The following is a 17644-nucleotide window of genomic DNA, read 5'->3' as shown; positions in this document are numbered from 1 at the left end:
GTATGGGTCTTTAAAGACCCACTCTGAAGAAAATGGTAAAATGGCGAACACTTGTAAGGCTCAAAGTGCTATACAGTTACAGTCCCGTTCACAAACTCTGGCGCCAACCTTCCACCAGAGGCAAGGTGGGGTTCAGAGTCCAAGGACACTTTGTCATATAGGCGGGCCGCGAGCAATCGCAACCCTACCGCTGCACCCCAACCGCCCGTGGCGTTTTTAACATGACAATTTTTGATGATGGAGTACACACTGTACATCTTCCAATAGTGGCCTGTCTCTACTTGATGCCAAACTCCAATAAACGCAGAATGTAACAGGTGCTTGTTACTTTAGACGCCGGTCTCTAATAGTAGCAGGGCTCCTTTAAGAACACTTAGAACACCAGTTGTGCAGATGCCGGGTGTCTGTGGTAGTGTGAGCCGGTGTAGCGTTCTATTTTAAGAGTTTGAACTTGGTGCAGTGGCTGGTGAGGCATCTGCACAACATTTTTAGGGTGGATTCTAAATGTTTCAGAGAATGGCAGAAGCAGATGGACGATATTGAGAAGACGGCCGCGAAACAAGCAAACCAATTTCCAGGTGGAGGTGCAAAGAAAGCGAGCAAGGAATTACAAGAACTGCTTTTAACATGGATTATTGAGCAAAGACAGAAAGGTGCGCGTGTCTCCAGGAAAATAATCAGCATGAAAGCGAAGAGGATTTTTGATACGGATGTTGATGCTTCAAAGAGAAAAGAAATCTTCACAGCCAGTGCTAATCAGAACATAAAACAATGTTCTCATTTCAGTAAACAATGAAATGTTCCTCTGGTGGTGGTGTCTGCATTTTATGGCTGACTTTCACCGCAAAACGAACCTGTTACCCACCACTGTTCAGTCTGTGATGGAATGAACAGCGCTCTCCAATAAACGCCTGCCTCTAATAAAAACGATAAACACTACTAATGAAGATTTATGGTGTCTAAAGAAAATTAAGCTCAAAATTGAATTTCTAATTATTGCTTTTTACAAATCACTGAGAATCAGGAGCAGACAAAGCTAAGGCCTGTAAGGTGCTGTAAGCTAGTGGGAGTGCATATGAACAGACAGCTCTCAGCAACAGGGAGGAGAAGGGGGGAGGGGTTGCTCCACCCACAACTTGGAGATGAATTTCCAATGAACTACTGCTGCTCTGCAGAAACTATGTTCTAGGAAATGACACAGGTTCTTTGACTCTGGCTAAACACAAGAGACACATTATCAACATTAAAAGACCACCGGGAACGCTTTGAAAATAGACCAAAAGATGAACGGAGTGGGTCTTGTTTTGGGAACAAATACCTTAGTTAAAAGCAGAACTCGCTTCTGCAGGCGGCGGACCAGAGCGTCCTGCGCCTCTCTCTTCTTCTGCTCCTCCATAGTCTTGGTGCACTGCTGGGTTAATTCTGCACGGAGCTCAGACTGCAAACGCTCCACGCTCCTCACACTGCCAGATCAAGGGGGGAAAAAAGGTCATTAACTACGTGTAAGCGAGTACGCAAAAGAACAGAAAGAAGACGCAGAAAGAAAAGCAGATCAATTCGAACCAGATATGTAGACAATTTCAAAACATAATCTGTTGTCAATTCTGAATACTTCCTATATAATACCATCCCAATGGTTCTACAAGACGGTTAAAATACTTCCTACAGTCTCACATTAATAATTTCCCCGTTTAGCGCCTTCTAATATTTTAGAAGCAGCCAAAAATGCTTAGCAAACGGTAACTAATGAACGCGTTCTTAGTTGGACTGAACTGCAGCGTGAACATAGCAGCACAGGCATCACCAACAAACATCACCTCAGTTTGAACAGGGCAAGTTTAATTAGTGAATTCCCTCTATTCCACTCACAAGCTTATGCGCGCACACACACACACACACACACAAAATGCAGCGCCAATGACTATTGTCAGGAGTGCTATCAAAATCCGGTCCAGTTTAATTAACTTTGTGACAATTAAGGACTTCTCAGAGATCCACTTTAGTAGATACATAAGGGAAAGAAGCATGCATTAAGGGAGGAATAAGAAAGCGTCTGATGGAAAGAGAAGAAGGGGGCGCCAAGCAAACAGTGTGTCCCACCGGCTGTTGAGTGTGTAGTTCTGCTCTTTCAGGGCAATTTCTCTCTGCTGAATCTGAATCACCTCCCTGGATAGATCCTCCGGTTTCCTGCAGACACCAACAGCACAGATTAGTTAGCACACACACACACACACAATGAAAAATCAATATAAATGAGAGAGCAGGCAGGACAAAAAAAAGATGGGAGAAGAACAAATAAACATTGTTTCCATATTCTTTTGTTTGACAACCAGCTGGAAAATAGGAAATGAAATGAAATAATCAACAGAAGGCTCCAAAACAAACTGTGTCACTCGGAGAGACTCGCTGGTTACCAAACGCACAAACAGCCAACAGGTAAACAACAACACAAAAGGATAGAAAAACCTGTAAACGGATCTGTTTAAATGATTTATGCCACAGCACCCTCGCCTGTGATGACATGACCATTTGGTACCAAGTGGTCCATTGCCACATTAATTTGCTTTCAAAACTAAGAAGATGACACGTCACCATCAATCTATTTCCAAATCCACATTAGTCCACTCAAAGTTCTGAGTGATTAGTTAAAAGAGAGATGACTAGTGAATCATAGGACACTCAGAGTGAAAAGATACACAAAACAATGAGAATTTTGAATAGAAGTTTAGTCTATTTATATGCACATGTAGATTGAGACTTACTAATATTGACGTTTATTAAACTTCCATCTTTCTTTTGGGGTTACAAGGTTGCTGGAGCCTATCCTGGTTACTGTTTGGTGAAGGCGGAGTAAACGGTGGTCGCCTGTTTATGAACACTAGGCTTGTGTTTTTATTACGGTAATACCATACACCGTCTGTGTCTAAAAATAAACTATCATTTTCAAAAGTCTTGAAAAAACATTGCCTTATTAATTTTTTTTTAATAAAAACAATTTATTAACTAAAACTGATTGTATGCTCACTGCTACTTATTGTGGTTTAAATTTTCACTTCAAAATAAATACTTGAATGTGAAAAAGTCTACTGGGGAGTATCATCATCATGTGACATCAGCTCAGAAGAGAGACAGGCGCTCCAGTGAGCGAAGGGAAGAAAGATGGCAAGTTGGGCACGAGGTGACTTGGTGTCAAAAAAGAACAACTTCCACAGTTTGGGAGAACTCCCTCTTCCCTGATGGAGCAATGCTGCTCCATCAGGCTCCATCAAGTACTTGTGTGTGTCTGCGTTACAAGCTGTTCACCCGAGCGCGTTTTCAGCAACGTGCCAGACAAAGTAAATATGCCTGTTTTTCTGGCGAAAAATCTTTAGATTGGCTGTGGTTTAAAAAAACATTTCCCATTCAAGGTTTATGGGGCCTTTATTTGCCTTTTATATCAAAATGCTGCTATTTCAGGTTAAGTCTGTTGTTTAATTTAATCAATTGGTGTTAATCAGTGTTAAAAATGGCTCAGAGAGTGCCAGAAAATTCCTGTTAATGCTTTGTTGATTTGATGCCATTTACTTGTCCAATATATTTGTTGCATGACTTTAAAATACAAATGCTTAATCCAACCATTTCATGTTGGTGTTGTTTCAATGATTGTGTTTGGAATCGTTAGGTTCGGTGGAGGCAAACCCAGCCGTTTGGTAGCTTAAGTGGTGCTTACAAAGTTATTAATTAATCAGGGTAATACTGTAGACGGCAGGAAAACGTGGAGGAAGATTGACCGTATTAAAATTTGAATACCGCCCAAGCCTAATGAACACACTCACATTTCCTCCTTAGGACAATTTAGAGTCATCAATCAAGCTATAAAGCCCGTTTTTGGACTGTGGGAGGAAGTCGGAGTTCCAGGAAAAAAAAAAACCCACACACACGGGAAGAACATCCAAACTCCTCAATAAATAAGATGATCAAAACATGAAACAAGTGAGTTTCCAACACGTGCTCCAATTTTGTTTTTATAAACCAGTCACCTCAGCTGAATCTGAAAATGACATAAGATCATGATTAGATTTTTTTCCCCTGTAATAAAAAAATTAAATTAAGTTTTAAAAAATGGGGGAAACACACACAGAATTGTTAAGACGTTGTGGGTGGAATTTTATAAAACATTCAAAAACCAAAAGGACAGACTCACACTTCCCACAGTTCATGTTCTTCAAACAAACACCGGCTCCTTCCCCCACATTTTGAAGCTTTGAACCTGAAGCCATCTGTCGGCAAACCTCATGTTCCATCCAATTTTTATGTTTTCTGAAATATTTACATACCTGACCCAACATCACACATTCAGAAAAAGGCAGAATAGTGTGCAGGAAAAACTAGAAATAAAAGCTACTCAAATTTGAAACATTTATTACATAAAAAAACAGCAGTAATAAAGATTTGTTCTTGTTAAATGATAAAAACAGAAATCAAAAGAAGAAGAGGATAAAAAACCTTTCAACCAAAGATAATTCTGGTAGGAGAAAACTTATTATTGTCTCACCTAGAGCATATGTATTTCAAAGTTCTGAGAAATATTTTCCAGAATTGCAAAGAGAAAAAGAAATGAACAAAAATTAATTTAGCTAAGCAAGAATCCTGCTTCCATTTTTCTGACAGATTGCTTGAATTTAAACTAACCGTGTAACGGCACACAGAAAAGCATGTATGAAGCGTTTTCAAGTGTGCTGAAAAAAACATATAGCAAATAAACCATTGGAGCCTTTTTTCTGTTCGATAACACGACAATCGTTGCTTTACATTTGTCCGAGGCTCATATGTTGTTTCATTCCGACTCTGTTTACATCGGTGGCCATTTTGGTCCAGTAGTTCCGCTACGAGGACGGATTGTATTCAGACTGAAGAATCTCAGAGGGAACCGAAGCTCAGTCTGATTGGAAATGAACCGAGACCACCTCCAAAGATAAGTCCCAAAGCGGTTCCTGGTCCCGGACCAGAGTCAACTTAGATGTATTCAGACTGAAAATGTATTCCGGATTATCAGGGGAAACAAACTCTGGTTCACTTTAAGCAAACCAACTGTGTCCAGTCTGAATACACCCTAAGAGTCTAAATAAGAGAGAAAACTGTGAAAAAGTTCTGAGAAAAGTGTATAAACTGTGTAGTGAGCCTTAAAACAGCAGTCCCCAACCTCCGGGCCGCAGACCAGTACCGGTCCGTGGGTCATGTGGTACCGGGCCGCACAGAAAAAATAAAATAATTTACATTACTTCCGTTTTATTTATTTCGTAATCTGAAATATGTTTTATTTTGAAAAACTGCCCGATTCTCTGTGACATCCGTCTGTCACTCTTGACGTAGGCCAATTCGCTCTTCACGGCTAAAATAAAACCCAGCTAGCGAAATGAATAAAAAACAAACGTCTTTCTTTGCCAAGGGGGCAGAGAGGACGTTGCTCATGTCATAATTCGTGTTTATTGTTATGTTTAGAAAATACCACAGTTTTCATGCAAGTCATATCACATTATTTTGTTGCACTGTAGTGTCGGTCACGTGCACGCTTGGTCTGCTGTCGGAGTTCTGCAGGCTGCAGCCAGGGGTTACTCTCGGAGCTGGTAGCAGAGGGAATTGTGGGAAATAATCCCCTTTGCCTGCTTTGGTCAAAATAGGGTTGAGCACGGGGTGTTCCTTTCATCTGGCAGTTATGTTGTTTCACCCTTAGTTATTTCTTCCTGTTGTGTTTACTTCTTTTTAGCACCATGAGTGTGGGAAGGGGAGAGGATGACTACACCTGTGCGATGTACAATATTTTGCATTTCAAAATAAAAGTGCAGAGTACGTCTTATCACGTGTCTGTGCCTCTATTGTAGCATTGCTGCAGTGTGTGTCCGTCACATATAATATACCGGTCCATGAGAATTTTGCTATACGTCAAACTGGTCCGTGGCGCAATAAAGGTTGGGGACCGCTGCCTTAAAACATCAATAATAATTGTAAAAATTAAGAGAACTGCTTTGCAGATTTCGTCCATTGCGGGTTATTTTTAAGAATGAGGCACACAGCAGTACTTTTTTTTCTAATAATCCTGCGATAAATGACAGACATCTGAACACTCAACTCTCAAGAAAGTGTTAATGTCAACTCAGTGTAACCCAAATGACAGGCAGCCATGCTGGATTTAAGCCGACATTACAGGGGAAAAAAAGATGGATGTTTTAATTAAAATAGAATGCAAGAGTATTATGAAATAAATGTAATGTTACAGTCCTTTATCCTCTGTGGTGTTTGAATAAGTGTCACTTTAACAAGTGTTGCCATGTCAGACAATTGTTCTTTACAAGAAAAGAAATTACCATGAAAAATGCCTTAATGAAAACTAATCTGTTTAGTTTTGATAAAAAAGGGCCACATGTGGACCAGAATGACCACATTTATAACCATTCAAAGCTACACAGTGTAGTAAATTGCACTAAGCAACAGCATCCTAAAAACTACAGCGTATTAGATAAACGGCTGTGGTTTTCCTGGCCAGCTTGATAAACAGAAGGAAAGCCAGATGCTTTCTGCCATGAAAATGAAGTACGGAGTCTCACATTTAACTGGTTCCCAGTCTGGACAGGTTCCACTTTGTTTAGTCATGTGTGCCTCCATCTAATGCTGCTGCTGCTTTCTGGCCAAAAAAGAATATGCAACACTTGTTTTGCTTAAGTTCACATGCTTTAAAGCACAGCAGATAGGCTGCCTGGCTGTATCTCCATCTGCTGTTCATTTACCACCATGGCCAGAGTTTAACACAAACGGCGCATGAGCTGGTCTGCACAGGTTTGCAATGCTGGCAAGCCTTCCAATCTGCTTCTACTAGAAAAACATGCAGCGTGTTTTCTTATTGTTTTAGAACATTTTTTTTTAAAATCATTCATTGTCTAAGCCAGTTTTGTCCCTTTAAGGGTCACGGAGCTGCTGGAGCCTATCCTGGCCACTCATGGGAGAGTGCAGGAGACATCCTGGACAGGTCACCAGTCTGTCGAAGGGCCACAAATCCCACACCCAGAAACAATTTAGAGTCACAAATTCACCTATAAGCATGTTTTTGAACGGTGGGAGGAAGCCGAAGTCCTGGAGAAAACCCACGCATGCACGGGGAGAACATGCAAACTCCACACAGAAAGGTCCCCCGTTGGGGTTCTGTCTTCTTGCTGTGAGGCAAGATCGCTAACCACTGCGCCACCATGCAGCCCCAAATGTCTTTAAATTCATCCTCAGCGACATAAACAGTTAAATCTCAAGGGCTTAGTTAAAAAAAATATATATCTTTTTTCTAAAGAAAACTAAAAAAACAAAAAAGATTTTTTTTTCAGTTTATTAAAATTAAACCAATTTTTTTCCACTAATGTGGATTCATGAAATCCAGAATTTAATTTACAGTAAACTGTTTTTATAGAGTTTTTAGGTTTTAGAAATCATACTTATTTTAAAAGTTCCAATGATCAATTACCTAGCTATGTTAAAATTGTTTTTTATTACCAAATAACAATACTTTTAAATGGAAATTTAAAAAAATACATTCATATTGAATTTATTCCTGAATCAAAGTCCTATTAGATGATAATTTAGAATGTAACATTTTACTCCACCCTTCTGCAGTCTGAGCTCTAACCTGAAACCTTCTAAAATCTCTGTCAAACAGAGGAGAAGATAGTCTTCCCTTTCTACGTTGCAGTTCATCGTTCCCGGTTTAGCTTGTTCTTTTAGAGTGATTATGCTACTTTTTTTTTTTTAAACAGCGCACCCTGTTCTGTGTCCTGATTGGCTGGAGACCTTGTCAATCAATCTCCTCCGTGCCGTGTCTCCGGTACAGAAATGCAGAGCTCTTCAGATCTACAGAAATCTTTGATCGCGATCAGATCTTTGTTTGTCTAGACTTGATTTCTATGAAAGTTTGAAATTTAAAACAAGAGAAAAAAGGGTGAAAATGTTCATGCCTGTCTGAGAAAAGGGTATTTAGGCAGTGAGGAGTTTTACTGCCATAACACATCTGTAATCAGACTCAGTGGATTTCACCGATCACGGTTATTTTTAGAACATAACTCCTGCAATACATGATGGAACTCTGTACTGGTGAAAAGGTAACGCAGATATATGAGTAGCTGCAGCAGAAGACATAGACATTTGCTTTTTTCATTATTACTGGATGAGAAACAGACGTGCAGGACACAGCTGCTCAGCTTTAGAGCAACGTGTGAGGCGTGTGAGGAGCTGCAGCCCTCAACAGCTGCAGAAAATGACGGGAGAGGATCCACTATTGTTTTTTTCGTTTTAATGTATCAGCATATTTTTTCCTGACTTTTTGTCACAGAAAGTTTTTCGGTCATTTGTTTTATTTCATAAATAGTGTTATTTATTTAATTATAAGCATATTAGGGCTTTACAATAAAAGAAAGATAAAAGAAGCTTAAAGAAAAAGAGTTGTTGTGGCCCTCACAAGAAAAAGTTTGGGGACTCTGCTCTAGCATCCATGTGGTGTTGGAAGATTTGTTGTTTTTCATTCTTCCTACCATTCAAACACAACATTTCTCTAAGTTTTACACAAGGTACATCAAGCCATTGGTGCAATTGGCTCTAAATTGAGAACAAAAGTTTGAAAATATAATTTGAATCCAGATGTTTTCATCCAGATTCCATGTTATTTCTTTCTCACTCCACGCATCTGCTCCTGGTCTGGCCATTCTACCCAATTTTAGAACCCTATGTGGCCCACGAGTCAAAATAATTGCCCACCCCTGTTCTAAAGTGTCACCATTGAAACAAGACTCAATCCTCTACTGCGTGTTAAATTCAGTGGCTGTCCTGTTCCAATCCAAAGCTCCAATCCTCCTCATATCCAGCATGTGTGAGCTCTGTGCCTGTTGAAATGTTGAATTTTGGTACCTGGGTGACATTACAAACTGACTAAAGAGAGAAAGTGCTCTTTATCTATTTTTACCCCCATGAATCAGAAAGATCGCAGTGCCATCTGGTGGTCATACTGTGCATTTCATTTGACATAAAAAAAAAGGTTTGGTTTCAGGCAGTGACTGACCTTATGTTGAGTCCAGTTGATTGCCCAAGGTTCTCCCAAGCTTGGAGCTTTTCAACCAACCTCTGAAAGGGAAAACAGAATAATAATTAAGCCTAGTTACTGTTGAATTTAGGATTTAATGAGAATTAGGCCTAATAAATAAAAAAAGAATTATTAAAACACAGCAACAACAACAAAAAAGATCTTTACAACATTTTTTTACAGCTCATAACCTTTATTGTCTCTTTCTTGTTTTGTTATTGTCATCCAAAAAAGGATTTCCTTGTTTTAATCTTATCATTAAAGGAGTACTAAATACTTGTAATTATTTTTTTAGCCCAGGCTTTTCGTAGACCAAAATACATTGAAGAGCCATGTAACAAAAGATTGTTACAGTAAAAATACCACAGATGCTAAAATCCAAAAAAACATTTCATGTTTATGAAAAATAAGTCTATGATCAGGGTTCTTACATGTTTCCTCAAGTTAAAATCTAAGACCAATTTCTCAGCCTATTTCCCAGCAAGAAGAATGAAATTTTAGAGCAATAATTTCTTAACCAAACCAAACTACAGTACTTCTGAATGTGAAATAAGAATCAATCCACATTTGCAGCAGTGAAATGATTTTTGTACCACTCCAAGAATTAAATAAACAATAAGTTAAAAAGTAACAAATAAACACCATTCACAAAGTCAACTTCTTAGCCCTGCAGTCTTGGTTGGAATATCTTCATCAACTAAGCCGATTCTGCCAACTTCTCCTTTTGACCTTCCTCAGAGGGTTGGACCCTTGATATTAGGTTAGTCTCCTTGCTTCCTGCCTTTTCCTCAGCCTCCTCCACCTGCCTGTCTGCATCCCTGACCAGACCCTCAGACACCTCTTGCAGGCATCCTCATTTTAGCTTTGGCTCCTCCATTCCCTTCCTCTTAGGAGGTTGGGCTTCTGCCTTTCTAAGTCCAAATGAACTCCATATCTGGTTCTGGCTGCTGCTAAGCTTACCAGTAACCGTTTTAGTGCCCTGGTTAAGGCTAAATTTAACCCCTCAACCTTTTCTAGATGTAATCACACACCTGCCTCTGTGTGACCACAGTGTCCCCCATGCCTGCTTTGTCTGATAGGGCGGAGCCATCTGTTTGTGACTGAGGCGGAGCCAGAATTTTGTGATGGGGCGGAGCATTTAATGTGTGAAGGCGGAGCAAACCTTTTGTGACAGGGGCATAGCAAGCAAAGCGTAACGTAGCCAGCATTTTTGTGGTGTGGGCGGAGCCAACTAATAGTGACAAAGGCAGAGTTTTTCTATTTGCGATGGGGCGGAGCCTGCACGTTTTGACGAAGGTGGAGCCAACTATTTGTGTGGGAGGCGGAGCCAGCCTTTTGTGAGGGAGGCAGAGCTATCGACCTATGACAGCGGCAGAGCGAGCATTTTGTGACAGAGGTGGAGGTAGCATCATGTGACGGCGCGTAGCCTTCAATGTGCAGGAAGCCTTTCGTAACAGGGGCGGAGCCGGCAATGTGTGACATGTGTCACATATTTGTGTGATGTAGCAGATGTTGTTCCTATTATTTACCTTTTCATTATAACTTAATTTTCTTCTTTTTAGTTAAACTGTAGAGCTCTAAAGAACCAAAACCCAGAAGAAGGATCACCGAAGTACCAACAGCTTCATGTGGTTTATGGAGGCTTCCTGCTTTTGTGACAAACTCAAAGGGTTTGAAAGTGTCTGCAGGTCGTCTGCATCCACTGATGCACACAAAAAAATGTTGCTCCTCGTTTCATTTGGGTTCTGAGTTTGTGTTTGGAATGCGGCTCTATCCTTTTCTTGTGCAGACAAAAATAAAAATATGATAAAAAATGTTCGCTATTAGAAAACCTGCTAAAAACAAAAGGTACAATTAACATTAAGGGAAATGAAAACAATCAAAAGCCCAAACTACAAAAGCATAATATAAACTTTCTCCGATATACTGGATTTATCTCCATCACTTACTTTTGATTTGCGGTGGCAAAACTTTGTGTTTGAGCTAAACTGTGCATGTTGTGTTGCATAGTTGTGTCCTTATCGGCACTATTTGTGTTGTTATATCACACCTGTTTTTCAAGTTCCACATTGACGAGCTCTTCTTTGGTTTTCTCCATCCTTTCCAGTTTTTTACGAAGTCCTTCTGCTTCTTCTTTCAACAGGTTGTAATTCTCTCTGCTCTCTCTGACAAAATAGAAACACAGCAGAACCACACAGTCACTCTAAGCTTAGGGTTCAGCAATCATCAATCTGTTACTGGATATTTCAAGAATGAAAAAACTTTTTTATAGATCAAACTGATTTGATAAATGGATAACATTTTTGCTCCTTTTCTTCCACAGCAACTTAGCAGTGTTTTCCACAGTAAACCAAAATGTTAACATAATTAAAAATCTTCAGAAAGGAATCAAGTTTGAAGTTAAAAGAGAGAAATTCAAACAGCTGAAAATCCAGTTTGTTATGTTATTCTATTTACACATCTAACTTAAATATTTTTGGGTGAATTAGCAATATTAAAAACATATTTTAAAAATACTTATTAATGAAACTATGTTGACAGAATCCACAAATAAGTGAATTCGGAAAAGCATCTGTAATCTGCCCAGCAACATGCAAACACAAAGACATGATAGCGGTAAATCAGCAGATTGTTGTTCTCCCTTCATAATGGTATTTGGTGGAATTTTCTGATAAAATAAAGTTAGATGAAAATATTAACAAAAACAAAAAAAAAACTAAAACTGATTATTAAAATCCAGTCAATGAAAACTAGATTTTCTCACATCAGTTATCATGGCAATTGACAGTCAGCATTGTCATTAGCTTCTGTGACTGTTGCAGCCATTTTCACACTGAAACATTGTGTTGACACTTCCACAGGAGAATGGCATTCATTGTAGAAACTGGTTATTTTAGCTGCGATATCCAAGCTTAAAATAAAAGCTGAATCTTTTTGTCCTGCTGAGAAATAATCCCAAACCAAAAAACCCAGGGGAATTATTGTTTGTTGAGAGGTTGTCTTCATTATTATTCATTAGTAATCCAGGCTCATGTCTATTTTGTTAATTTTTTTTTCATAAAACATTGCTATATCTGCAAAAAAAGAAAAGAAAAAAGAGCACAATAAAATAAAATAAAGAAATGATGAATTAAACATCTACAAATCATAAGCGTATAAATTTTTCCACCTCAGAAAAGAATTTTCTTCTCGAAGGCGCTTCAACTCTTTTTCCAGATCTGTAACTTTCGCCGCCTCCGACTTGATAGTCTTCACGATTGCCATGTCTTGTTCCTGCAGAATAAGACGCCTCTCCAGCTCCTGTAAGATCAGACGGAGGGAAATCCAAAAAGAAAAGCTCCTTTAACCTTCTACCAAAGCATGCAGTACTTTCATTTCATCATAAACTGATTTAGATTCATTCAAATGATACGATTTAAAATAACAAACAGCATTTATTGCATCTCCAGACTTGAAAAATGTAATATTAATCTTTACGACAAATTTTTTAAGTGATTGCTACCTTTATTTTTATAATGTGCTCTGAGCATAAAGACTGGGCAGCTTGGAGAGTTTGACATAGTTGTGAGATTTCCTGATATTTCCTGAAAAAAAAAACACAATAACACATCTTATTAATCTAACAAAAAGAAGAAAACCATCATAAATGTTGGGATTTACCTGCGCTGCAGATCCAGCTGTTCCTGTAGCTCCTGTTTTTCCAAGGTTTGGGCTGAGAACACCAAGTCTTGGTTTTGAATTTTCTGCCTCAACTCTCTGAGCTCATCTTTCAAAGAAGTTATGGTCTGGAAACAGATTGCAAGAAGGACTGAATGTAAGATGACAGACATTCCTGAAGAGACAGATAGGTGTGCGTCTGTGCGGGAACCTTGTTAGCCGTATTCAGCTTGGTGTCTCGCTCCTCCAGCTTTTTGTTCACGGCCTCTAGATTCCTACGGAGAACTTGGTTCTCCTCAACCTGGTCTGATAAGTTTTTATCCGCTTCAAATTCCCTCCCTTCCAACTTTTTAACTCTGGCCAAAAGATCCTGGTTTCTGTCCAACTCATGCTGCAAAATAACAACACAAAATAATCAAATGCTATTTGTATATGGCTGTGAAAAGGCTGAATATGCACTATACCTCAAAGTCTCGTGCACTGTTGGAAGCCGCTTTCTCCAGCTCAAAACGAGCTCTCTTGTGGCTCAGTTCCATCTGTTTCTTCTCCTGGTCCAACTGCAGAAAGCGATTCTGAGAGTGAACCCTCTCTGCTGCTTCCAAAATCTAGTAATGCGCCAGAGGGAAAGCAAATAGTCAGATGGAATGGTTGTCGTTAATTCCTGAATTTTGCTTTCACAGCAAATGATTTATCTGTACCTCCATGCTGCGTTTGTACTGACTCTGAAGAACTCCACTGCCTGCTGAGCGCTCAGACGGCAGCTGTGGACGCTCAGGACGACTGATGAAAGTGTTGAAAGATTTTAAGGTGCTCAAAATGGTTGTGTCATCTTCCAAGTCCATTTTGGGTTTACTGGTGTTGTAGTAAAGACACAAGAGCTGGGAGGACACAAGCAAGAACATCAAAATATCACATTATAGCACCATGTGACATATAGATCATGTTCTTGCTCATAAGTACTAAAGGATTAATGGATAGACTATACAAAAACTCAAAAGAAAAACAATCCTAAAATATAAAAAAGAAGAAATCGACTGCTTTAAACATTTACAAATTAAGGTAGTACATGATGTTAGTTAAAAAGTGGCTATAACTAGTTGATACATCTTATGTTTGTCAGTTTTGATCCAAGAGTGTTAAAGACATGTATTGCCAGGGAGTTGTTCTGCAATTACGCAGATCTATTAATAAAAACTTTTTAAAAAAGTTGCCAAAACACTATAACCATTTTGCCAAATATCTAACTAAAAAATAAATAAAAACGCGATCAAGTCGTCAGCTGTCACAGGAAGACTTAAAATAATTCACAAAAAAGTAACAACATGTCAATTAATCACCAGACTTACTGATAAAAAGCTTAAACAAAAAGTTTAATTTACATAAATTAAAATTGAAACACATACCAAGTTCAACGACGAGAACAATAACATAATGCATATTAAAAAAAACATGTTAAAAATACATTCGAGATCAAAAAATTCAAAGTTTTTTGTTTGTTTGTCTGTTTTTTCAGTTACGATAATTAAAGTAGCATGATGATGATGAGACAAACACCTACACGGAAACGTCCAAAGGTTAAAGAGATCCTAGCTCGCTTATCGTACCAAAAGGTTCTGTAAAGTTTCGGGTAAAAACTAAACAACTTACCCCAGAACTAGCTTATTTACGATAAAATGTCTGTCGGGAACTGATAAGTTCTTGTTATGTTGCTAATGTGCTAGCAGCTGCTCAGCAAGTAAACGAGAAATCCCTCCAGTACTCGAATGAGAGCCTGTAGTATCGCGATAATACCAACAGGAAGTAACCTTTTTTTCCCCATTTAACTTTATTATTCAATTGCAAAATCAACGCAGTTACAGGAGATGGCATATATCATACGTATTGACTGTATGATAAATAACCTAGTACGTTACATTAATAAAAATAATAATAACAATCATTATTATTAATAATAATAATAAAAATACTTTTTGGGTGTTCTTTACAGAAAAAACAGTAGGGATCAGTTGCTTTAATATATCTTGCCATTAAAACAATCATAAATTCTATGCAGAGGTTTATAGGAGACATCTCTTAGTAATCAATCATTTCTGAAGCAGTTTCCAGTTATTTTTTCATGGCAAATAAGGTACACATTTCTTTTTTCAGAAGCAGAGGGGGCAGAAATAATGTTTTTTGACACATGAAGAACCTAAAACACTGTACTTCTTCAATTAAATATACCATAAGACATAAATATGGAAGCATTTTTGCACATAGTTTTTTAAGAGTGAAAATGCCTTGATTTAGTGCAAGGTGTTCTCATTAAAAATAACAATCGCACAAGTTGCTGCACACATACTTTGTTTTACTGTCTGCTAATTAGAACTAAAACACTTTTAATTTGTTTAATTTAAATTAACTTTAATAAATTTAATTGTTTACAATAACTTCTGATTTTTCAGCTCTGCCTGAAAACACAGCTCTCTGCAATGGTCGCGCATGGGGAGGATCTCTTTGGATACAGCGTGGAGGGAAACGTCCTGCTCCTCTTTAAGGCTGTTGATGATCTGCTGCTTGAACTGAAGTTCTTGTGCAGGAGATCTTTGATTTTCGAGCTCTTGGTATAGGATTTCCACTTACTTTTGGGTATAGCTGAAATCTGGGCATCGGATTTGGAGCTGAGGTTTTTGTGAGCTTCCTTCAAATGTTCAACCTCTTCCTCCAGGAATGTCTCTGTTCAAGATTCTTGAGCTTTGGGATCCAGCTGCCGTCTGCGACTTTTCATGTTCTGCCCTCAGGTCTTTTGAAAACCTCTGGTTTGCAGTTTTGGCCGCACTAAAAACTTCTTGATGAGCATATTTTTAAAACCTCTCCCGTACTTGTTTGATTTTTTTATCCGGCATTAATACATTTCTCCTTGAGTTGTTTCTTTTGTGCCTTTTTTCTATTTTTTTTTTGTTTCTTCCAATTCTTATTTCGTATTAGTGATTTGTTATTTTCTAACATGTTTACCATCACATGTTAGACCATGATTCCTAAATATCTAGGTACCTAGATTTTCCTGCAGAGAGCAGCAGAGTTTCACTCTTTCCACATTTTTGAACTTTAATGAAGTTCAAAAATTGCAGATGAATGGCCACTCATTCCAAGAACATAATATGTCTCTTTGGGCTAATGGTAAGATTTTAGTGGCTTATTCTTTCTTTCTCTTTCGGCTTTTCCCATCAGTGGTCGCCACAGCGAATCATCGTTTTCCACCTCACTCTATCATGAACATCTTCTACCCTAACATTAGCCAACTTCATGTCCTCTGTTAAGACATCCATATATCTCCTCTTTGGCCATCCTCTTGCCCTCCTGCCAGGCAGCTCCATCTCCAACATCCTTCTACCAATATATCCACTATCCCTCCTCTGAACATGTCCAAACCATCTCAGTCTGGCTTCTCTGACTTTGTCGCTAACACAGGCAACATGAGCCGTCCCTCTGATGTATTTATTTAAGTGGCTTATTCTAATTTATATTATTTGTTTACATGCTAAGGCAAAGTGTTTTCTTTTAAAGTTGGTCAGTTGCAAAGAGAAGGAAATGTCAGCCTTTTATCTCTTAGCAGTTACTTCAAGGTGTGTAAAGATAGATAGTAGATGGTCCAGTCTCAAAAGAAATCATGCTCACAAGTTATAAAAAAAAGTCAGAAATTGGAGGGCGAAGATAAAAGCTGAAATTTAAAAATATCGGTTAAAAGAAAAAGCACAATACAGTAATTTCTCTGACCCAACATCTACACATGATTTTTAACCCTTGTGCTATCTTAGATGACCTCACCCTTACATTGACATGTTATTCCTACCATGACAAAGGTGGATAAAGGTGGAAAGATTTCATGCAATCCATGGACACCAGTGAAGATCACAAATCATTGAAGAAAAAAGGTTCAGAGCACTGTCTAGTGGGTCTAGATGACCCCACTCCCAATGGTAAAGTGCCTAGGATAGCACAAGGTTTTACGAGAAGCACATGGGAACTGTTTTGAACATTTTGTAGATTTGGACCTGTATTTTTCAAAAGGAAAGTTGGGAAAGTAAAACTATGAACATTTGTTTCTCATGATAAAAAGTCTTTCTAGATTCATCCAGTTGGATTCCATCAAAGCAATGGTAGGAAAAATAAATCTGGACAGTCAGCTGGACTTTGTTATCTTATTGAAGATATTTCATCCAATTTTCAAGAGGCTCTCTAAACTTCTCCAGATTTGAGAAAGCCTCTTGGTGAAGAAGTGAAATGTCTTAAAAAATAAAGCATGAAAGAAGTCCAGTTGACTGATTTTTTTTTTAATATTCTCATAGAGTTTATCAATTTAGTGATATGTTCAAATTCAAAAAGATAGTTTGCACTGATGGTTTAGTTACCTTGAGGAACAAGTTTGTCCACCTTTAATAAAAAAAGAAAAAAGAAAATGAATTGGGAAATGTTATTTATTGTAAAGCTGCACTGCTAATCTCTATACCAAATGAGTTGTCATACATTGAGTCAGGATCAGAATGTGTAAACAGACAGAAAAATCCCAATTTTTCCATCAGACAAAAAAAAATTCTCTTAAATCTACAACGATCATGCTCTCTCCTAAGACAAAGAGCTTGTGGACGTGTAAATAAACGCTAGGGGGAGACAAAGAGGTGGCTTTATTAAGGCTTTTTTGAGTTTTGAAGAGATCCTCTGAAAGGGTGGGAATCTGTCTGAAAAAGTCAAAGAGAGAGCATTTTGTCCTATTATGTAATATAATAGCTGCCTTTTTCTATATGTTACAATTCCTTCTATATGCTTTCATCCCAATAGTATTCAGCTAACTTCCTCTGTGTCTTGTGTTTTTTTTTCGATCGTACTTACCGTCTCTCGCATTCATGGCTATTAAAG

General features: G+C 38.3%; 1 protein-coding gene across 1 annotated transcript in view; it reads right to left on the bottom strand.

Annotated features, from left to right (window-relative positions):
• mad1l1 (mitotic arrest deficient 1 like 1) overlaps positions 1-14522 on the bottom strand; it is a 67160-nt gene extending 52638 nt beyond the window's left edge. The window contains exons 1-11 of the mRNA XM_011477875.3: positions 14396-14522; positions 13447-13626; positions 13213-13353; positions 12960-13139; positions 12752-12876; positions 12594-12675; positions 12261-12391; positions 11142-11256; positions 9071-9132; positions 2101-2187; positions 1319-1463 (exon numbers count right to left, since the gene is read on the bottom strand). Of these exons, the coding sequence (XP_011476177.1) occupies positions 1319-1463; positions 2101-2187; positions 9071-9132; positions 11142-11256; positions 12261-12391; positions 12594-12675; positions 12752-12876; positions 12960-13139; positions 13213-13353; positions 13447-13590 (1212 nt within the window). The 5' untranslated portion in view covers positions 13591-13626; positions 14396-14522. The remainder of the gene's footprint in view (positions 1-1318; positions 1464-2100; positions 2188-9070; positions 9133-11141; positions 11257-12260; positions 12392-12593; positions 12676-12751; positions 12877-12959; positions 13140-13212; positions 13354-13446; positions 13627-14395) is intronic.
• Between the last annotated feature and the right edge of the window lie 3122 nt (positions 14523-17644).

Source organism: Oryzias latipes, chromosome 1 (genome assembly GCF_002234675.1).
Source record: "Oryzias latipes chromosome 1, ASM223467v1".
Classification (NCBI taxonomy): domain Eukaryota; kingdom Metazoa; phylum Chordata; class Actinopteri; order Beloniformes; family Adrianichthyidae; genus Oryzias; species Oryzias latipes.
The sequence above is the reverse complement of the archived record's forward strand: the minus strand, read 5'-3'. Positions and strand labels throughout refer to the sequence as shown.